Source organism: Hyalella azteca, unplaced genomic scaffold (genome assembly GCF_000764305.2).
Source record: "Hyalella azteca isolate HAZT.00-mixed unplaced genomic scaffold, Hazt_2.0.2 contig15353, whole genome shotgun sequence".
Lineage (NCBI taxonomy): Eukaryota > Metazoa > Arthropoda > Malacostraca > Amphipoda > Hyalellidae > Hyalella > Hyalella azteca.
The window spans coordinates 282,285-305,243 of record NW_025945209.1 but is presented as its reverse complement, the minus strand read 5'-3'; the positions used below and the strand labels follow the sequence as shown (position 1 = coordinate 305,243).

The window sequence follows — 22,959 nt, the reverse complement described above, 5'->3', positions numbered from 1 at the left end:
AAAGAACATTTTTATGGTAATATTGTATCCTAGTTAAAATATTGTATCCTATTACAATATTTTATTATTGTATTAGTTAAAATATTTATTATGTGTTAATAATATGTATTAGTTAAAATATTGTATGTAATATTGTATCCTAGTTAGTTATTGTATCCCAAAAACTAGGATACAATATTACCATAAAAATGTTCTTCTTTTAAATAAAACAAGTTTCAACTTCATAACGTTCTTAGTTTTTTATTTATTAACAAATTAAAAGGGTCAGTTAATTCTGGTTCACCCTGTAAAGACTCTGTAGAGTCTGAAACATAAAGAAAAAACATTATTAGGTGTATCAAACATAAAATATGTTATATATGGTACCTTAACCCTTAATAAAAATATATTTTATTATTTATTGACTTTTAAAATTATATATACCATATAACTTCAAATAAGCAGAGCAATGGCCTCTAATGGAGAGGAAGAGACTGGAATGTCAAATGGTGAGTGTTATTGCTTATTGCATGGGTTACTGTACTGTTCTTTAGTCTGTATTGCATGGGTTACTGTACTGTTCTTTAGTCTGTATTGCATGGGTTACTACTGTTCTTTAGTCTGTATTGCATGGGTTACTACTGTTCTTTAGCCATAATAATTCTCTGATTCAAGTCACTGATGTGTGCTGTACTGAATTTTAGTTAATTTCATTACTTCATTTTAAGTCATTATGAAATGAAATTATTCTTTGTTGAAACATTCCTGGTATAAATTTTATAGCATTTACAGAATTCTAGTTTCTAGAGCATAGAAAGAATAAGGCCAAATTAATATTTTTTAGTCAGACCATCTTACCACAACCTTCCAAGCTCTGGAAAATTCATGAAAAATTAAGATCAGAATTTGTGATGTTGAACTGTTAAATTAGCTTTACACCTTGAATTGTCTATGTTCATTTATACTGGTGCTGCAAAACATGTCAATGGTATTCATATTGCTTTTAATTTGTATTAATTTCCTTCTCATATTCTTCTCACTGATCTGGCTGCTGCAACAGGGCCTCTTAGTTTATACTGGACCCAGCAGAAATTTAAAAAAATAGCTTCTAAAGTGATCATGCAATCTTTTAGTTCTTAACCAGAATACCAATTTATTTCTCCTTCAAATCTGCTTTAAAATTTATAGTGGTGTGAAAAGTGAAAACCCCAATTGCTCATTCATGAGGTACCTAGTTCACAACTAAATGGTACAGTTTTTACACCTATAATCCTTTGCATGTGGATTCGTTTTCAAATATTCACAGTTGAAACAAAATGTGAGCATGATCTAGAAAAGTTAGCATGATCCGGAAATGTTCTGTGAGGAGCCTTGAATATTCTACCAATTCATCCGTTAGTTCCTGATCAATATCTTGTATAATATTGATTCTTTATTGCAGAGCTGGACCAGGAGTCTCTCATGAGCCTTGAGAGAATGGATCGTTCATCCCCTGACCTGTGGCCTGCTACAAGTAAGGATAAGTAGGATCTCTGTCACTGCTACAAGTAAGGATAAGTAGGATCTCTGTCACTGTTACAAGTAAGGATAAGTGGGATCTCTGTCACTGTTACAAGTATGGATAAGTAGGATCTCTGTCACTGTTACAAGTAAGGATAAGTAGGATCTCTGTCACTGCTACAAGTAAGGATAAGTAGGATCTCTGTCACTGCTACAAGTAAGGATAAGTAGGATCTTTGTCACTGCTACAAGTAAGGATAATGATGGTTTAGCTGACAAAATGCTCAAATCCATGGTCATATTTTGCTGAGAGATAAATTAGGCCTCTACACGAGAGTTTTTAAACTTTATTTTTTTCATTTGAAATACACTAAGTATGTATTCCTTCACTCATTTCTGAATGTTTCTTAGTCTAAAAAAATTCTATTATATAATGTTTTCAGCAAGTGGATCAGGAAAATTCACTAAATAAATTCCACTTTGTCACCTTAAATATTTAACAACATATGAACCATGTCCTTATTTTTTCAGTGCATAACTGCCACCTTGCATCATGAGCAACACATTGATTATGTCCTTATTTTTTTCAGTGCTAACTGCCACCTTGCTGCCTTGTATCATGAGCAACACATTGACCATGTCCTTATTTTTTTCAGTGCTAACTGCCACCTTGTTGATTTGTATCATGAGCAACACATTGACCATGTCCTTATTTTTTTCAGTGCTAACTGCCACCTTGTTGATTTGCATCATGAGCAACACATTGACCATGTCCATATATTTTTCAGTGCTAACTGCCACCTTGCTGCCTTGTATCATGAGCACCACATTGACCATGTCCTTATTTTTTTCAGTGCCTGGTATCTATGACGTGGCCAGTCTCGTGTCGTCGCCCCACACTCGTCCCTCTACACCCGGTCTCACTCTCACCGCTCAGGACCAAGCTCTGCTCTACCGTTAGTTCTTGCCTCTTCAGGCAAATGACATTGGAACAACATTTACTTAACGTCCATTCAATCAAACCAAATTAATTTCAACGTTGATATAACAAAAAAATAGGTAGGTACCTATTTAAGCATTGATAGAAGCAAAAAACTTTTATTTCAATGTTGACATAATCTAATGATATTTATTTCAACAATGATACAACAAAAAAAGTTTATTTTAATGTCGAAATAACCAAATAATATTATTTCAATCAAACAACATTCATTTCAACGTTGAGTCAACCAAACAGCACTCATTTCAATGTTGGTAAATATTTATTTCAACGGAGATACCACCAAATGTTTGTTTCAACATTGATTGAATGTCACGCGTCTGGTGGGATGCATGGCATTGTTGGCCCATAGGGCCTTGTGTGACCGTGCATTCATTTGCATGCCGTGGCTCAGTGCTCTAAATTATAGACCATTTTCACGAAATATGAAGAAATTTGTTAGATAGATCACGAAAAATGAAGAAATTTGTTATTCAGAGTGTTTTTGAATGAATCATTTCACAATGTAATATTTTATTTCATAAAGCAATAAGGTGTAGTAGAAAATATTGTACAGAGATTAGGCAACCAATGCTGCCTCAACACAGTTGGATAAATAAAAATTAAATAAATTATAGCAAGGCATATTATCCAGACCATTAATGTCAAGTTCAGACTGATAACTAATGATCTTCTCCTCCAGTGAAACAATAGCAATAATCGCTATGTCAATCATGTTCTTCATTGAGGAACTTTACAAGTCAAGAAACTATTTGCTACTCATTAAATTTTACGTTATCTGAAATGAACTGTATATATAATTGATTTTATATAGCCTAATTACTTTCTGAACGATGTACAGAGTTCAGCTCCCTGAGCCCTGCCGAGCTGATCGAAGAGGTGCGTAAGCTGCAGAACGTCGCCTACCAACTAGGCGTGGAGGAGGCCAAGCAGATGACGCGCGGTAAATACTTACATGTGCTCGCCGCCCCCAAACCCGGCGCCGACGACGGCTGACATGCCGGCGCTGACGACGGCTGACATGCCGGCGCTGACGACGGCTGACATGCCGGCGCTGACGACGGCTGACATGCCGGCGCTAACGACGGCTGGCGTGCCACGCTGACGACGGCTGACATGCCGGCGCTGACGACGGCTAATGGTCCAATGGAGAGGGTGCCTATGCCTGCCACGTGTTGGTAGCGGGACAGCTGAATCATAGTACAGGATGTCGTGCATATGGAGATCTCATAATTCCCCGTGATAGTTTTCATCATTTTTGAGGAAGTTCTTCTCTCCCACCGTCGTCAAGGAAGGCTCCCACAGGACACTAGGTATTTTATTACTCATACTATTGTGCGTATTAGTATCTTACGCTCAGGATTCTTCACTCAACCACATGAAAGGCTTTTAACTAGCCAGTTAAATGTTATTGTTACTTACTTATCAGTCATTTTAAATTAAAAGCATGGTTTACGTCGTTAGTCTCTCGAGCGTTTTTATCCCTACCCATGTTTACTACTGAATTATATCGATGTTCTCCCGTTTGTCGAGATCTTGTTATTAGTGCTTGCGTATTAGCAAATCATTAGCATCGAGTATTCGAGAACCCAAATTCAACTCAAACTCTTCTGAATATTATGAACATTTTTTTTTACTCCTTCACGCGAGATAATAGTCATTGATCCTATCAAAATTTGCGGTTATATTGTAATTGAGTTGCTTAAATTGCATTGATATGTAATCGCAATAGCAAGGTTAGTGACTAGGAACCTCTGATGATAATTCTGTACCATTGCTGAGAGACCCTCGTTAAAGTAGGACCTCTTTTCATGAAGAAAATTACAAAATACAAGTTTTGTATTTAAACCTGGCTTTGAACCTACGTGATATTAGCAATAAATCAAATTTGTACACAACTGTTTTCATTCCAACCCTGGTTTTTAGTTCGCATCAGGCTGATGACTTTGAAACGTGAAATTAATGTTGATTCCATACACGTTAAATATTCAGAGCCACGTGTCGGCCGGGTGAGCAGAAACAAGGTACAATGTTTTTAAGTTCTTTGGAAAAGTCTGAAATGCACTGGTGTTTATCGTAGACCCAAGAAGCTACAAGTTCTTATTCAAACTTAACCTGAATAATCTATGAAATAGACCAGATACGTAGGGAAATGGAAATTTAATAAGAATAAACCATCGTGACTTTACTTCTACGTTAAAGTCTTCCGCATTAGTACTATCGAAGGCCGACCATCAACAGCCATATCAAGCTCCGCGTGCTGCAATTCATACAATCAAATCAATTCAATGGACAATTAACAAACTTATTCTGATAATAATGTCGAAATGGATTTATTCAATCAAAACCCGCAGCTAAATTGCGGAATTATGTTCTGTTCTTCACCTGCACTTGAAAGAATGCGAGTCAGAAAATAAATGAGAGAGCAATTGGAAACTAAGAGTGCACATGACTGTAAAATAATAGCACTAAGTCTCACGGTACATGCGCCTAACTAAACATACCGCCTAACTAAACATACCCTAGCACATGTTACACACAAGGTGTACAGAACTAAACTCGTTCGCGTCATATGTCAATAATATTAATCTTCACACACCATCAACTCGAAGTAAATTAAACAATACCGAGTTGGCGTGGCAGGGAGCCATAAAAAAAGAAACACAAGGCCTCCCGCAACAGACGATAATATCGCCCATAACTCCACCTTGAATGCTTGCGAAGGTGCCATTTGTTTTCATCTTGCTGAAACGTAAAATATTTTAAATGCCGAGTTTGATTAGGCCACAAGGCAATCAACTACTATATTTGGCACACGAGATATAGATTTCATGAAACAAAAACGCCGCAGATATAAATTCATTCAATGACGTAAATATTTGTGGTAGCGATGTTCGATCCTCGTACGGCAGTGCGCAGAACATTTGCAGGGACTATATTATTTGAGATTTGGGCTTAATGATAGCAAGTGACGACAACATCAGCTATCTGCTCTCCGCCTTGTGCTTGGGGGGCTTAAAACTCTTGAATTTTTTGGAAGATTTGCCTTTCTGGAAGTCCTTCCAGCTGTTCACTCTGGATTCACGAGATTCCTGTGAAAGTAAAAATAATAAATCAACTATATGTTTCAATGTTGTTTTCAAATGGTGAGTCCTACGATAGAATAACATGTCAAGAAATGGATATTGTATATTAAAATATTGATGAGCGAGAAAACAAATGCCATAAGCCTCTGTCACTTAATCTAAAAAACTACGTACAATAGGAACTTCGCTCCTGGAAACTACAACCACAGCAGAATACACACTGCACACTAAGGCAGATCACACAACACAAGTCACAAAACCTACCTCCAGAAGCTTATACAGAATCAAAACTAACTAAACTAAACTTTGGGCGAGGGGGGGGGGGGACATCCATCCCCCTTCCAAAAAAATGCAGTGCACAAGTAGTAGTAGTAGTAGTAGGGGAGAGGTTTCTAGCGCTTCAGATCAGTTTAGTCTATTTTGCGCCGAACATGCAATATTTGGTCAGATTCAATCCGTATTCTGCTATTTCATCTCAACCAGTAATATGATGACATGAATATGGTGTTTTGTCGGAGGTGTGGGTTTTTTCTGACCTATGTCGTGGTGCCGTGCTAGATATCTGGCAGCAGGTTACTCTCGATTATATATTGTCGGAGGTTGTCAGTTCTAAAGAACTGACTGCACAAGAGTCCATTCTTCTTCCAGCCGCTCGACACGTAAAACGTAACACCACTCAAATCAATCTCACACTCACACATTGCTTACAGGAATGGCTTAAAAAATTATGGTACCGGTAGCAAGCATGTCACATTCAAAACACAAGTATGGTTTAAGTAGTGCGAGAAGTACTGAAGTCATGATGTGGAACACTGGCTTTCATACATTACATTAGAAACCATATGAAAAATGAGAGAAACCAGAAACGAAACAAAAGCTTGATGCAAGGAAAATATTAACTGAAGCAAAACCAATAAAACGAGCCAAAACATGGACTGACATCAAAGTTTTTCTGCCACTCCTTGTTGTGTTTCTTGGCTTCTTCTTCCTCGATCTCGAGTTCGCGCTGCCTTTTCCTCTCCTCCATGGCGCGCTGGTCGAGCTGACGACGTTTGCGCTCCATGTCAGCAAAAAGCTTCATTGTCTGCACATACACGGAGCGCTTCATCACCTCGGGGTCATCTTCCTCCACGTGTGGGGGCTTCTTTTCCTTCTTCAGCTGACGCCGACGCTCCTCAATCTGTGCAGAATTTACCATGAATCTCATTGTGAAATATAATGGAAGGATACTATTAAAGTAAGCACAGATATACAAGACAATGAATAAGATGTGTGTAATCCACTCACTGTTAGTTTTAAAATAGATAATAGTAATATAGGAAATTTGTTCCATCTTCATTCAAATAGGTTCCAGCAACAGCAACATTTGAAACTGAAATGAGGAAATAAATTCCCACATTGAAGAAAATTAAAAATGAATTTTTTTTTCCAAGAACTGCAAATGCAGACCAGGAAAGGATATCTAAATCACATAAAAGGATTTAAATTTACAAATAAAAAATTATCCAAAAAAGGTGCTTAAGTTAATTCATTCATTTTTTTGCTAAATCATAAAAATGTTCCTACATTATATAAAATAAAATACCCACCCTCAGATTAACAATTTCTTGTGCTTCTTCAACAACATCCAGGCATTTTTGTCGGGCATCTTCGTTTTCCAGCACCTTATATGCCTTGGTCAGCTCTGCAAAATATAAAAGAATTTCAATGTGCAACCATTCCTCCAAGACATGATAACACAGATTATTACCTACCACTCTTGATCACAGCTCTGCACATAAACTTAGGAAGATATAAGAAATAACTGTCATCATTTTTCAATAGAGCAACTAAATATGTCATCGTACAGAATATTAGGTTAGAGCAAAGGTTGATTAAGTAACAAACTCCAGAAAGTAATTTATTACCATTATTACGTTTTATTATGTGAAATGAATGCTAACCGTCAAAAGCTCTCTGAGCTCTTTCACTGTCATCTTGATTCTTGTCAGGATGCACCAAGATGGACAACTGTGGAAACAAAGCTAATTTAGTGTGTGATCACTGGACAGACCTAGGTATCTTGCAGCATAATTTCATGATCATGTGTGAAAACTTTATAAAAAGATTTGCAAAGAGAACAAAAAAGATAAATTTAGCAACATTTTGATAACATCAATCTTTATGACTATGTCACATGAAAAAAAAAACAACTTAGTCAATGGTTCATGTTTGTTTGTTTGGGAATTTATGTTATTTACAATTATCATGTTGAATACTTTTATACCAAGTGAAAAAAAAATATTTGATACAAACCCTTTTATATTTCTTTTTAATTTCTGGCAGCGATTTGGTAGGCTCAATTTGTAGCACTTGAAAAGGGTTGAGGTTGGCGTACGAGGCTCCAGGTCGGAGAAGTCTATCAATTTGTTGCTTGGACGTCAGGCATGAATCTTTCTTCTCAGTTTCTTTCAACTGCACGAGATAAATTATTTTGAAAATGTGAAACCTCAATAAAAATGATAGCATTTAAAAAAAGTAGCTAAGTTGCAAAACAACAAAAGAACATCAAAGCACAGACACAGTCATTTTAATTTATTAAGTGGTCACATTTTGACTTTGTTCAATAGTTGAGTGTGCACAAAACAATTTTTTGTGCACATATCTAGGGTAAATGCGGTATATTCCAACACATTAAGGACATAGCAAGAAATGAATGGCTATAAAAATATCACCGTATGTGCAACTCGAATTCTCATTGCTTTACATCACTCTCAAAACACCACACTACAAGCCAGCAACAATGAAATGTCACAAACTGTTGCCATATTTATTTTAAAGCCTTTAGAATTAAAACCTACAAAATCCCTGAATTACAATGCTGTGTGTGACTAAATTTGGTATATTGTGAGACTTATTCCGGCAGCGCTTCAAACTCTATTAATTTGTAATTCCGGTGCCCTGTCTTGGAATTTCGATGCCCCGTGTGAGCTGTATAGGAATACGACACAGCTCGGAATGAGCTTAATTAAAAAATTGTAATTTTTTAATTAGGCTTTAAATTAAGAGCTATTAAGCTTTTAATTAAGAAAAATCCAAGCTGGGTTGGAATTAGTTTCTATGTGTTTAAAACCATCGCTTAACTTAATCATCTATTAATTTATTTACCACTTGAAATCAGCAAATACAAGTATACTTAAAGGATTCCTTATATATTCACAGACTTATTTAAGAGTCTCAAACCATAATATTCTTTCTACACAAACAGTTCAACACTATTTGGTGGAGCCAGGCATGGAATATATCTTCTTGGCAAGCCGCGACTGAATTTTTCGAGCCGTGGTTTTATGGTTTTGCCAGCCGTGATTCCATTTCACTGAGCCGTGAATTCCATATCTCGGCCATGAAAAGCCATTTACGAGGCACAAATTTATTTACAAAGTAAATGCATGTGTTACCTACTCAAAAGCCCAAATCTCTAATTTTACCCTAAAACAGTCAAATGGCAATGATAAAATTTGTCTTTACTGTAAGTTGAGCACATGTTAATGCAATCTGACCACTTTGACATGACAGCAACTATGCGCAATCTTCAACAAACTGTTCAGTTGATTAGTTTACATTATTATAATTATGTTTTTTCTGCAGGATATTTTGGCGGGAACGGTAAAGCAATGCATATTGCGGAAGTTGAAAATTTTATGAAGTGACATGTTTGCCAAACCGTAATTTTTTAATCAAACAAAAATTTATGACATTCAAGCTGCAAGATTTCATACCTACTGAAATTATATGATATTAGAGCCTCAATATTTCAGACAAAAATATGACTTTTATAGCCCTGGGTGGAGCAAGGTCAACTAGCTATCAACTTTGACACGTTTTTCCATGTTCTCACTGGGTGACGTGCACTCCTGCCAGACAGCCCACGGGCCCAGACCTAGTGTTCTGGCAATAGTATGGCATGGGCGCGCAATAGTATGACGTCACTATTTCAACCATCAAGCCTCAAGGAATGTGTGGAACTAAGACAAAGCTCCACTATGCAGAGGGTGGATGCAGCGTCCCCAATATATGGATTTTTAAGCCCAAAGCGTTGCCGGCCATTTTAAAGATGCGTCGCTGGCCCCGGGTAATTTTTAATGAAAAGCCATTTACGCTGAGTAATGAAAAACTATTCACAAGCCACAAACTTATTTACAAGGTTGCATGCACGTCATGATGGAATTCTAATTTTGAAGGTTCATATATTAATTCGATCCACCAAGACCACTTTTTCTACCCAACATTGTTATTTTAGGCAAAAAATGAACTTCTTAAAGGCTTAAAATACATATGCTAACTTGCTCAGTTTCTATCAAGTACCTAACCACTTGGAAGTTTTATGCCTGCACCTTCCACTCAAGTTGACTCAACAATTAAAATTAGACTTATATAAAGTATTAGTTAGTTGAAAATTTGTCTCTTAAGTTGACCGCAAAGAACTAAACTTCATTAAGTAATCATTAGGCAGAGTTTTCCATCTAATCACTTGTATACTTAGTGCAAGAGAATGAATAATTATGTTGTTACTAATCAAACGAACGAAAACTTTTTCTGTTTCTGATCAAACGAACGAAAACTTCTGATCAAACAAATGAAAACGTTTGATCAAAAACTAAAACTTCTGATCAAACAAACGAAAACTCCTGATCAAACAAACGATAACTTCTAATCAAACGAACGAAAACAAACTTTTGAAGATAATTCAGAAATCGTAACGTCTATTGACTTCTAATACGGATAATTAATTTCAGCATCATATTTCCAAAAATCAAGTATTGCATTTCTTTTAATTGAAAAACATTCTTTTACATCAAAAACATAGAAGAGTCATTTCCGTTCTTATATATAAACAGGATTAATAAAATACCTATCAAATCCATCCATTGTCATTCAATTTGTGATGTATGAACGACAGTTTTACTTTCATTTCTATGTTAATTTTTACCAGTTGAAGCTGTAGAATTAAATTAAATTAAAAAAGTAATTAAAATTAAATTTTACTTAATAAAATTCAATTATTTAATACACTAGATGGTTCATGCTGTGGAATTAAATTCTATTAGAAAAATGTTGAATTATAAATCTGATTATATTTTTTAAATTAAAAATTAATTTTTATTAAATTAAATTGTATTATTAATGCACTATATGGTACATGGTCTAGTTTTTATATAATGAAATAGTTTCCCATCCTAAGCAACGAACGTTTTCTAAAAGACATGAGACGTTCGAAAACTCGTGAAGGGAGACGAAATCATTTAGAATCTGAAGTGAAGTTAATTATGTAGACAATATTGACAAAACAGGCCAAAAACATGAAAAAAATGTATGTCTGGACATGTATCAATGGGTATTTATAATTTGAAACAGCTTTCCATCATTAAAATGTCAGTATGAAATGTGCATCAAGTCAAATTATTGTGAAATCAAACTTAACATGACCAAAAGATATGCCTGTGACGCCGCCATGTCAGATACGATCAGGGAAGCACGCTGTGAACATACGCCATGGAAAAGTCGAAGTTTATCTCATATTTTTGTGTGATATCAAAAACTTTGTTGGTATTGTCCAATCGTGAGAATTTTTACGATTGTCGATGTGTTTTTTTTTTTATAGGCTATTAGAACGTATTCATTGCAAAAATTTGTCCACTACCCTACAGATAAATGACTAGTTAACTTGATTAGGCGTTGGCAACACAGGATTGGATTTCAAACCACGCGCAATTTCGGAAGCGCGGCTGTTTCTAAAGAGCTCCAGTTGATCTATTTTCATTGCAGTGGAAGGTGGTTCAACGCGGTGGTAGCTGACTAGCTGGTAGGGACCGTAGGGTTGGTTTTTCGATACGTTTTCATATATGGACATGAGAATATATTACCTATACAGAATATATAATATATATATTATTAATTATACAGAATCAACTTTTTTCCTTTATATTAAGCTTTGTCAAAGCTTAATATAAAGGAAATAAGTTGGGAAGTGTCAGAATTACCCACGATGTCAGAATATACTGCGTTTACCCTACTTATTAATAATAAATAGATTATTGATTTACCTACTTTACTTATTATAATTGAATATTATTATTAATAATATTTATTTATTATTAATATTATTGTTATTAATTTATTATTATTATTTTATTTACTTATTATTACTTAACTTATTCCAATCATGATATCATCTTAAATTTATGCACACACGCAATGCAAAATGCAAATAGATGGATTTGGGGCGTGGTGACTCTGAGAAAAAAAGAATTTCAGGGTCAGGCCTTTGCAACGGCCATCAGCCACGCATCACATTTTCATTTGTTAGTAAGGAGAAAGGGAGACCAAGACAGGTGGAAGCCACATTAAAGAGAAGAGGCTAGAAAGGTGTGAAAGTTTGTGTTAAGGGTGAGATGAAATTAAGGGGAAGAGAAATTCAAGGGGAAGGTCATTGGTTTATTATTGCTATTTGTAAATTATTGCACTGTATATTTGATAATTATCTTAGCTATGTGGCCTCTTAGGCCCTGAGTGGCTATTTGTGTTAGTTATATTATACTACTATGGTCTGGTTATTTCAATTCTACTATTGCTGCTTCTTTCTTTTTACACCCTCCAGCCTCCATTCTAGCCAGCCTCCTCCTCTCCCTCACCCTCCATGCACTCTCCAAAAATCGCTTTCCACTCTCAATCATAGCAGCAGTCACCCCCGTTGATAGTCCCACAATCATTGCAATCCATTCGTCTCCTGTTCGCTCATACATCATGCCATCACCCTCATTCCTCTCATCCAGTATCACTCTCATCATTTCCAGTCTTTCCCGCTCATATGCATCACACTCCATCATCAAATGTTCCACAGTTTCCCTCTCACCTCTGTCACACATAAAACAAATATCTTCTCTTCTGTCATTCCACCTATATGTCCGTGCATTCACACTCAACGCATTTGCTCTCACACAGAACATCAAGTCTCCACCTCTACTTCCATCATATATATACTCATACCTTGGCATCTCTTTCATCTTGTACAATCTCAGGCTGTCCTTTCTTTCCAAACCTTGTTTCCATACTCTTAAACCATACAATTTCACTCTCTTTTCTATTACTTTCTTCCATTCTTTGACATCCCATTCAATCCCTGTTGCACCTTGTACCGTCATCATCCATTCCTCTCTTGGTCTATTATTCCTCGGGCCAGCCAATGTTTCATGTAACTCGCACTTTCGTACTATTGCATGACACTTACATTCCCACTTGCTCACTCTCAAATTCCACAGGTACATCTTGCGTGCCCAACGTACATCCTCCATTCTTTCCAGTCGTACTTTATATCTCAATGCTGCTTTCATTCTTCTCTCTCTAAATGTACTCCATCCCATATCTCCTCTTAAAGCCTCCACTGCAGTCCATCTAGGGGCTCCAAGAGCCAGTCTAGCTATCCTATTCTGTACAACCTCCAATTTATCCAATTCACCATCATTCCATGCAATAACTTCAATTCCATACATAATCCCAGGAACTGCCACACTTTTCCATACCTCTCTTAGAACATCATATTTACTTGCTCTCACTCTTGCTGCACTGCCAAGTATTCCTAGCCACTGATTTGCTTTACTTAAACTCAACGCTTTAGTTCTCTCACATCCTTTTTGATCAACACTCATTCCCAAGTATCTATACTCATTTGTCATACCAATCACATTTCCTCCCAGCTGCCACACTCTTCCCACATCCTCAGCTGCTCCATTCACAACTAGCACCTGACTCTTCTCTGGGCTAAAGAGCACATTGAAATCCTTGCCATAGTCAGTTATACAGTCAAGCATACTCTGAAATTCAACACCATTTTCACTCATTATTACCGCATCATCCGCATACAATAGCATTTTTAGTCTTCCATCTCCAACACACACTCCCACATCCATTCTTCTCAGTCTAGCAGCCATCTCTTCAGTGTATAGGCTGAAGAGAAGTGGAGACAGGATACACCCTTGCCGAACACTCCTCATGCATTTAACCCAGTCAGTCTCCACATCTCCAAGCCTATATTTCGCTCGAGTATTCACATACATACTTTTGACTATCCTCACATACTTTTCACTCATACCAATTTTTTCCAACATCTGGCACAACAATTTTCTGTCAACTCTATCATATGCTTTTTCTATATCTATGAATAATAGAACGCACTAGATCGCAGTAGAAGGCACTAGATCGTAATAGAACGCACTAGATTGTAATAGAACGCACTAGATCGCATTAGAAGGCCCTAAATTGCCTTAAAACGCATTAGTATGCACTAAAATGTTCAAAACCAGATGAAGACGTACGTCGGGACAAGCCAGATCACCCAGATGCGGATGTACGCCAAGGCAAGCCAGATGCGGACGTACGGTACGTCAGGACAAGCCAGATCACCCAGATGCAAACATACACCAAGGCAAGCCAGATGCGGACGTACGGTACGTCAGGACAAGCCAGATTGCCCAGATGCAGACGTACGTCGAGGTCGAGACAAGCCAGATGCGGACGTACGCCGGGCGTGTGCGCCAATAACGTTATTTTAGCTCTTTGTACGCCGCGTTGTACGCCAGTAGAAGGGCTTGGAGTCTCGTTTACGCCGGATTAATCCGCGGAAAACGGCACCATCCTGGGTATGGAATTCATGAAAATTTCATTTTATTCAAAATATGCAGAATAAAAATATAATTACATTTGTTAGTGAATAAATTATAAACATTTTACTTTTCATGTTTCATATTGAAACAAGGTAGGCAGAGATAAGGCAAACCATCACATGAGCCACAAAATGTAGAAACTTTTTGAGATTTGGTTTTAGCTGCTTTGGAACCTTCGTTTTCAGATATCATTTCATAGCAGCCGTAGCACTTTTTCCTTGTTTTCCTTTTGGGCCCTTCAGCTTCCTGAAGATGATGTCCAGATGTTTCAAAATTTTTCAGGGAAGATTTTCCAGGCTTTATTTTCTCCTCCATAACGAGCCTCCAGGTATAACATTCAGGTTTTCAAGTTCATTTTCAAACACAAACTCATTCAAAAGCTCCCCATTTTTGTTCACAGGCTCTCCTAGTATACCCACATGTCCATTCATGTCCCCCATAACTACTATCATTTCATTGCTATATTGATCAAGCACTTTCTTCATGCAAGCATACTTTTCTCTGTTCTCATGCTCAGACCGTACTCCCTCCACAGTCATAACAAACAATCATCACCATTTGCATCCTTTCATTCATAGTTGTTGCATATTCAGTCTTCATGGCAAATATGTCCTTGCTCATTTCACTCTCACCAACATTTATTTCTTCAATCTCAAAACCTGCTTCACTCCAGACAACAATACCAACTCCATCACCCTTGGTTTGTTGTTTAATTCTTCTTTTGTATGCTAAATCATATTTCCCACTTCTCAGGTGTCCACTACCTCTCAGATGCGTTTCTGTAACAGCCACCACATCCATATGCTGTTCCTCTAGTTCCTTGCACATATCTTCATATTTTCCTAATCCTAGCCCTCTGACATTCATATGAGTGATATGACCCACTCGCATAACATTTATCCAATTAGGCCTAATCATTCACTCCCACATTGTGTCACTCTCTACTGCCCACACAACTTGCCTGCACCCAATGCCTCACCTTTTGTCCAAACACTTCTGCTCCCTCATTATCCAGGTGCACTCCGTCTACTCTGTACATGAGTTCCTTCATGCTGTCAGGGTCAATATAGCTCACTCTTTTCTCACGTTTTCTCATATATTCGACTTTCATTTTCATCAGCCTCTGGAACACCTTCTCATTTACCTCTTTTATGCATTCGCTCATACATTTCATCTTCCCTTGGCTGTCTCAGAATGCCCACCACAGCCACTGCCAGGTTTTTATTATGTGCCTCCCTGGTTGTGCTTATGATCTCTTCAACAGTTTTATCCACTCCAATTTCTCTTAGGCCATTGCCACTACCCTGCAAAACAAGAAGACCACCATTGGTGCTTTCAGATTTTTTCCTGCTTCCCCCCCTTATTTTGACAATATCTGCTCTACTCAAGCACACAATCTCACTCTCAGCCTCATTTACACTTACTTTTCCCCTAAGGGATCCAATTATACTGTCCCCCACCATGACAATGGGAGGCTTAGCTATTCTATTCTGAGATTCTCATTGATTATAGGCTGTCATTCCATCTATGTCAATGTCACAGAATTTAGGGTTGCTGTGCTGTTTTGGCTTTTGACTAGTCTTTATTTTATTAGCATCCTCTGTAGTGCCAACTTCATTGATATTGCCCTCATCTATTTCAGCTTTTAGTTCAGCCTTATTGGCAGTGGAAGGGCCAGGCATGTTTGCTGTCTCAGCCTGATTAGCTTTATTAATGATCTCTTCCAACTCTGAGACTCTTTTCTTAAGCTTGCTGTTTTCATCTCTAAGAGCCAGTATGCACTTTCTACAGGCGATGTATGATTGCCTTATTTTCGAGTTAGACCAGTGGTCAATTCCAAGGGTTTGTGTGGAGTACCAGGTTTTGCACCTGGAGCACTCCACTTGGTCAGCTTTGATCTCGCTATCCTCATTGCTAACCACCTGCTTTTTGGCTGGCATTTGTTTGCCCATTATTGTTGTTGGATTTATACAGCAATATGCCTCCTTATACTGTTATACAGAAACTCATACACACCATTAATATTGGAGGGAAAAATATATTCTGAGTTCTGACTAACCTATTTGTTCTGAATTTTTCTAGGATGTAACAGAAAGAAAAAACAGCAACAGCCAAAACAGAAAGAAACAAAACAAACAATATTGTCAAATGGGGTAAGACAGGATTGCAGCCTTCATGGGGTAAGAAAGGACCGGCCCATGGCATGCATTCTAATTGCACTGAATTTAATTTGACAAAAAATATGTTAGAGCAATCATTGCCTGTCATTTCAGTGCTTGTTTCAACCCTCTTCTGCAAATAATGAATTTCTGGCTAATTTTCAAAGAAAACCTATGTAAAGAAGGGTCACAAAATAGTTAACCCTGTTTGGGAAATAAGTTAGGCATTCCTACCTGCTACCATCACTGCCTGACATGTATTCTAAAATGGGGTAAAAAAGGACCGGACATGGGGTAAGACGGGACCACTAAATGATCCTGTTTTACACCAACAAGTGGTCCGATCTTACCCCACAAATGGTCCTGTCTTACTCCACAAATTTTCCTGTCTTACCCCACAAATGGTCCTCTATCACCCTACAGTTTATCAAAAATAGTTTTTAAATGAATATATTATTGTGTATTATCGTGTAGTACATGGAGTATTTTGGTCAAAATTTTTATCTTATGCTCAAACTTCATTATAACTTGTTAGCTTTTTTAACTAGAGAAATTTAGTGCACTATTTTAAATTGCATCAAAGGGATATATAAAATTGGGATGTCTATTCCCATTAGTGAGCTGCAGAACTGTGTGCAAGATTGGCTGGGGGAAAAATCACTGTGTGAAACATGAAAAATAATTATGATCACAACTCTGTGAGAGGGCATGAGCTATGTTTGAAGAAGTACACCACAAATGCAGTTAGCAAGTAAACAATGACGTCTGACACTTAAGTTATTATCCATTGGTTTTATTACCAATATGATAAATTTTTCAAATAAATACACTAATGGAATATACATGAAGCATTTAGCAGTGCTCTACAATGCACCAAAGCCAACCCACTATTACTATGCTTAACAATGTTTTCTCATGACAAAAACTTTAATGTGACTGATATTAGAGTTGACTTCCCACCACACATAACAGTAACAAGTGGTTGTTTAATCAAATAATGAGTTTCTAGATGGATAATATTGAATATCAGATTTGTACTTTTATTAAAAACCTTGTAACATAAGAATTACCAGTTGGTCCTTTCTTACCCCAGCCTGGTCCCATCTTACCCCAATGGGGTAAGATGGGACCAGCTCACTTTTTTTAATCTGTACAGAAAACTATGTTAGATGCAAAATGTCTGAGTTGTATCTTAGAGGCGTATTGCATAACTACACCTTGTGATAGGTTTAGGGTGTTTTTAGTTATTCATGGTACAGATGCTACAGGCTTGTTAGTGATTTTGGTCCTGTCTTACCACATCTGACTATACACTTTAAATAGGTAAACTATCTTTGGTTAGGGGGCAGGGTGACAACCAAAGGGAAGTATTTACATTACTATTTCCACTTGATTAGTTTCACATGCTTACTTTGTTATTATTGGGAATGGGATAAAGTGCAAACCAATATAGGAGAGTAGGTAAGCCTACATCATAGTGAGAAAAAAGGACAGCAAGAAACTAGTGAAAGAAAAGTTAGTTTTTGCATTGGACAGATGACAATTATACATAAATTAGATTGCATAAATTAATATTCTTTGAGTGCGGATCTTGGATAAATTGCTTTTGTGTAATTGTTTATATTCTGATTTCGTCATAAGGATGTGCCCATGCCCGTTTATTACCTGATCACTGATGTGCATGTGTTTATTGTGATATTTGATAACCCTGAAAATAATCAAATGATCGTTTTTATAAATAAAGCTTAATCACAGATTCTAGCACGATTGAATCAGTTTGTAGTTATGATATAATACTTGAAGTCTATAATATAAATTGTAGTTTCTCATTCACAACGTCAGTCTCAGTCCTGACAGTCCGTCACCAGCTGTGGCAGCAACCAGTGGCACTGTGGCAGTAGCCTCAGCCTCACTAGCCTGAGTAGGCAATATTACACTATAACTACATTGACTACAATCATACAATGCAGATTTTGGCTATTGACAAGATATGTCCAAAAGATGTCTGTTAGGTTGTTAATAGTAAATGTAAGCATTATTACCTCTAATTTGTCATTGTTCTAAATCTCCTATCTCCTCTTAGAGTTTTTAAGCTACAGCAATGAGAGATATAGATACCATTCAATTTGCAAATAAAAGATCTAGAGATTGGTTGTAGCTTTTTTTTCAATTTCGTTATAGTTTTGAAAATATTTTGAAAAAATATTCAGTACTCACTGCAGTGAGTGACAGCTAGAGAGCGCATTTTCTTGTTGACAAAAACTTGAGGTCATGGACGGATGGACAGACAGACAGACAGACAGACATGGCGAGCACAATAGTGCATTTTTTCCATAAATGAGAAAATGCGCTAAAAAGGGGGGGGAGAAATTCGAAAAAGGGGGGGTTGGGAAATCAAAATTTTTTCAAAAAATGCCCACCTCACTCACAAAAATTAGAATTTCAAAAAACAGCAAGGGCCAATCGGAAGATATAGTCCTTATGCATCGAATGATATGCATTGTGATGTAGTAGCTTGAAAATCCTAGGAGGATTTCATTTTTTTCAAAAAATTTACACAAACAAAAAAGTCTTAGATTTATCTTTTACATATGTGTACCAAGATTCAAAGTGATCCGTCTGTCTGTAAATACCGTAATTGAAATACAATTTCCACAAGAAATTAGAAATTCCCATTGGAAATTGTAAAATTTATTTTGGTTGTTTACAGACAGATAACTTTGAAACTTGGTACACACATGTAAAAAATAAATCTAGGATTTTTTTTGATCATGTGAATTTTATGAAAAAAAGAAACAAACGTTAAATTATTGGAAATCCGGTGTTTTTTTAAAGGCGACTTGAAAGTCCGATTTGGCGGTAAAGGGTTAACCAAGAGAGGTTTTGAATTACAAAGAATTCAATTTGATCATTTAAGAAGAATTGTTTATCTATCCATCTTGAATATTTATGCAAGTTTGATAAAAGACCAAAAGATAATTTTTATTAACAATTTGCTTTTGAGAACAATTCATTTTGTGTAATGAACATTTGTACCAAAATCATATGATCATATAATTGCAAACTTATCAGGCTCATTGGTTAGACAATATTACATTTCATCGATACATTCTGGAATGTTTCTTAATGTAAATGTGATGACTTACTACAAGTTCATTTCATTGAGCTATGCAAAAAAAAAAGAAAAATGATAATAACTGGATTTGAACTTGGCATCTGAGATGAAGTATTAAATATGTCGAAGTCAGCTTTTATATATACGATTTGAAGTTTAATCAAACTTCTGATATACCATAAATATTTCAGTTTGTCAAAACTGAAGTGAAAGCCAAATTGCACATTTCTTTACTGTGCAACCATGTTTCATTCTTATATTAATAAAAGGGTTTTTATTTAATTGTATTTATTCTATTAGAAGTTATCTCAATGGAATTGAATTACAGTTGCGTAAGCGTATGGAGAGAGCAGTACAAGAACGGAAGAGAATCAATGCTTCAATGAACTGCAAAGCCCCCAAAGATGGACAGCAGCTCTACCTTAGTATAGCCAAGTGGTAAGCTATTTTAATCTTGAAACTCACAAAGAATAAATTTTTTTTAATTGTGCAATTGTTGCAGAAGCATTGTTGCATTTAGTTCTAATAATAGCATGGCTCTTCCTATGCTCTTCAGCAATTCTTTGATAGATCCTGTCAAAATTACTGCTTCTGATAACAAACTTTTAGATTTTCCAAATACTTGATTTCAGATCTTGAAGCCATGGAAAGAAAGTAACAGTTTTCAGAATTATAGACTATCATAACTCAACTATTTAATGCAAATATGATGTTTTCAGTTTTAATGACACACAGTGGAACGACAATGCGGACATAGTGGTAGAGGAGGGCGTGATTATTAACCCCCCATACACTGCTGCCTGCGTGCACACCATCGACCCCTCCAACCCACAATCCCCTAGATTTGCAGAACTCATCCAGAAAATGGTAAGCTTTTTTCTTCTGATTAGACATGTTTGTTTAAAAATAATGCCAGTTTTATTGAGAACTTCTTTTGAGCTTAATTTCTCAAGCTTTCTAATGTAAGGTACAGTAATAGGGTCAACAAGTTTTGAAATTAATTCTTCTGATTAGTTGACTAAAGAAACGCAGTTCTATTGCTCGTTTTCTTAAGGGTGCAATTTCCTATTCAATCAGAGTAAACATTTGTCATCACGAAATACGAGGGTTCCTGTTCATGTTATGTCAGAATTAAACGATGGATATTCTCATTTGTAATCTATTTTTAGATTATTGGATGCAATTCATATATAGGTAACTGAACATCACTTCTGTTCAGGTCAACAGATACCACCAAGTAAAGGAAAGACAACCTGAGCCCAGTACCGCAGATTTGTCAAAAGCACCACCGCCTATCATTGAATCCGCCAGTGTGAGTGTCTTGACTCTACTGTAGAAATTTCATTTTCTGGCATTCAGTTCTTTGAGTTATAAGTTATAGTTTAATATTTCAGTTATAAGGTGTTTGCACAATTATATTATTATGCATTTATTTGAACTTGAAGCTGAAAACGTACAAAGGTGTGTCTCTAAAAGAGCACAGATTTATATGTAATGCGGCCTGAGCGAAGAAGTGCTTGACTGCTTGAGTCTGTGTTTAATGTGGCCTGTGGTGTTCCTGAAATAGTCTAAAATTTATTGTGTGCTTTAGGTCTAATAGAAAATAGAAGGTCTTCTGATGAATTTGGGTATCGCTCTTCCGTAATAACTGTAAATTCAGTTTATTATTTGATTTTAAATATTGTTTTTTTTCTAATTCTATGCAGCTCTGCGCTGGAGATCTTACTATTTTTGCTAGTAATTTGTACAATTTGTTATTGTCTTTGTATGATTTCATTCCCTATAAACCAGAATTTTTTACGATCTTGAAATAATTGTAATAATGTTATTCTATACTAAATTTATATGCTGTAATCAATATTTTTCGTGCAACGATTTCCATAATAATGAAGTTCGGCTGAATTCTATTTGAGTCTGTGTGGCAATTTTAGTAAGATGTGTAAATGTCCGTCCTGGTTTTAATATATTTTTTGTTTTTACAGGAAGCCTCAGCTCAACGTTAACATATGCTTAGGCATAAAGAAACTCCGTGTGCTTGTTGACGCCCGTCTTTTGTACGCTGTCTGATTCCAACATCTGTGTTCGCATTTAGGGCTGCAGCTTGATTACCTGGGCTCCCTGAGAGCCCTTGGTGCTCAAGCAACGTCCCTTGCCATGAGTATTTTCTTGACACTGCCTCATGCCATGGAGATTTTCTTGACAATATTCCTTGACATGGAGATTTCTTTGACAATATTCCTTGACATGGAGATTGCCTTGACAATATTCCTTGCCATCGAGATTTCTTGTCACTGCAACATGCCAATATTTCCATGGCAAAATATTCCTTGCCAAAAATTTTTTCATGGCGATATCCCTTGTCAAGAATACTTTCATGACAATATCTCTTGTCAAGAATACTTTCATGATAATATCTCTTGTCAAGAATACTTTCATGACAATATCTCTTGCCAAGAATACATTCATGACAATATCTCTTGCCAAGAATACTTCATGGCCGTATTACTTGTCAGGACTATTTTCATCAGGAAGTCCGAATTTATGAAAATTTGTACATTGAAGTCACGAAGAATATTTTCCCAGCGTTTGTCTCTTTCTCTGCTCTGAAATCATGATCATATCTTTTTGCATTGTTTTTGTGATATTTTTTTATCGATATTTAATTGGTTTCTTTTCGTCTTAATTAGGAGGTTATTTCCATGTTAATTTTTTTAATTAGCGATTCCCAAAAACTTCCTAAAAGATTTGTAATTTGCATAGCTTTTCAAACCTCTTTGAGTGTACAGCAAAAATTTTGAAGCAATTGTTCATCAGATTCCTTATTAACCAATCACTTTCATTACCCTTGATTTTTATATATTTTTCTTGGTAGGTCAAATAGCTGTGACTAACACTCTAGTCGCGTGCTCGTCTTTTATGTTGATTGAAAATCACAGTAAAAAAGGTATTAATTGCAAGCCTATGGTTGATGAGCAAGCCATTCCTGCAATGAAATTGGACCAAAACAACACGTTGTCTTCAGTTCCCCTGACGTGTTCCAAGCATAACCATAAATTGACTTATTTTTTTTAATAGTTGTGGTTGCGTTTACCATTTCCTTGTGAATATTCGTAATTTGCTACATGTAATTCATTGCCATGTTTCACTGATTTTTCATAAAGTAACTACACAATTTATGTATGAATATATACAAATGGGCTTGCTTCTTCTTTGTTCCGTAAGGAACGCACTGCAACCCAGTGCGCAACTGTGGAATGCAGTCTTGTAGTACAATGCTCATTTCCCTCAAATTATCTACTATTCGCAGCAGTTTCAGCACGCAATTTATTTCATTGACGAGACTTTGATTCCATGTAGGCAAGCGTAAAACCTAAGCCATGAATTTGATCTTTAGTTGTGGTATTTTCTTTTACTTCGTGCA

The 22,959-nt window shown here is 36.4% G+C and overlaps 3 protein-coding genes across 3 annotated transcripts; 2 read left to right on the top strand and 1 right to left on the bottom strand.

Annotated features, from left to right (window-relative positions):
• Positions 1-337: 337 nt before the first annotated feature.
• LOC108674457 (protein lin-52 homolog) lies at positions 338-4,374 on the top strand. Its single transcript, XM_018162406.1, has 4 exons — positions 338-488; positions 1,421-1,492; positions 2,334-2,435; positions 3,321-4,374. The coding sequence occupies exons 1-4, from the start codon at positions 449-451 to the stop codon at positions 3,473-3,475; spliced, it is 369 nt and encodes a 122-aa protein (XP_018017895.1). The 5' UTR covers positions 338-448; the 3' UTR covers positions 3,476-4,374.
• On the bottom strand, positions 4,233-16,216 carry LOC108674447 (dnaJ homolog subfamily C member 8). The gene is made up of 7 exons (XM_018162395.2): positions 15,878-16,216; positions 15,244-15,396; positions 7,861-8,019; positions 7,509-7,575; positions 7,155-7,249; positions 6,506-6,745; positions 4,233-5,571 (listed from the first exon to the last, which is right to left on the bottom strand). The coding sequence occupies exons 1-7, from the start codon at positions 16,214-16,216 to the stop codon at positions 5,464-5,466; spliced, it is 1,161 nt and encodes a 386-aa protein (XP_018017884.1). The 3' UTR covers positions 4,233-5,463.
• A 3,218-nt stretch (positions 16,217-19,434) lies between these two features.
• On the top strand, positions 19,435-22,368 carry LOC108674463. The gene is made up of 4 exons (XM_018162413.2): positions 19,435-19,976; positions 20,258-20,405; positions 20,758-20,850; positions 21,521-22,368. The coding sequence occupies exons 1-4, from the start codon at positions 19,879-19,881 to the stop codon at positions 21,539-21,541; spliced, it is 360 nt and encodes a 119-aa protein (XP_018017902.1). The 5' UTR covers positions 19,435-19,878; the 3' UTR covers positions 21,542-22,368.
• Positions 22,369-22,959: the final 591 nt, after the last annotated feature.

Coding starts and splice junctions, on each gene's coding strand:
- LOC108674457 (XM_018162406.1), top strand. CDS start 449: ATGGCCTCTAATGGAGAGGAAGAGACTGGAATGTCAAATG. Junction 489..1,420: donor AGAGACTGGAATGTCAAATG/GTGAGTGTTATT, acceptor TCTTTATTGCAG/AGCTGGACCAGGAGTCTCTC. Junction 2,436..3,320: donor GGACCAAGCTCTGCTCTACC/GTTAGTTCTTGC, acceptor AACGATGTACAG/AGTTCAGCTCCCTGAGCCCT.
- LOC108674447 (XM_018162395.2), bottom strand. CDS start 16,216: ATGGGCAAACAAATGCCAGCCAAAAAGCAGGTGGTTAGCAATGAGGAT. Junction 15,397..15,877: donor ATGAGGGCAATATCAATGAA/GTTGGCACTACA, acceptor GTAAATGAGAAG/GTGTTCCAGAGGCTGATGAA. Junction 7,576..7,860: donor TTAAAAAGAAATATAAAAGG/GTTTGTATCAAA, acceptor TTGTTTCCACAG/TTGTCCATCTTGGTGCATCC.
- LOC108674463 (XM_018162413.2), top strand. CDS start 19,879: ATGGAGAGAGCAGTACAAGAACGGAAGAGAATCAATGCTTCAATGAAC. Junction 19,977..20,257: donor TACCTTAGTATAGCCAAGTG/GTAAGCTATTTT, acceptor TGATGTTTTCAG/TTTTAATGACACACAGTGGA. Junction 20,851..21,520: donor CTATCATTGAATCCGCCAGT/GTGAGTGTCTTG, acceptor TTGTTTTTACAG/GAAGCCTCAGCTCAACGTTA.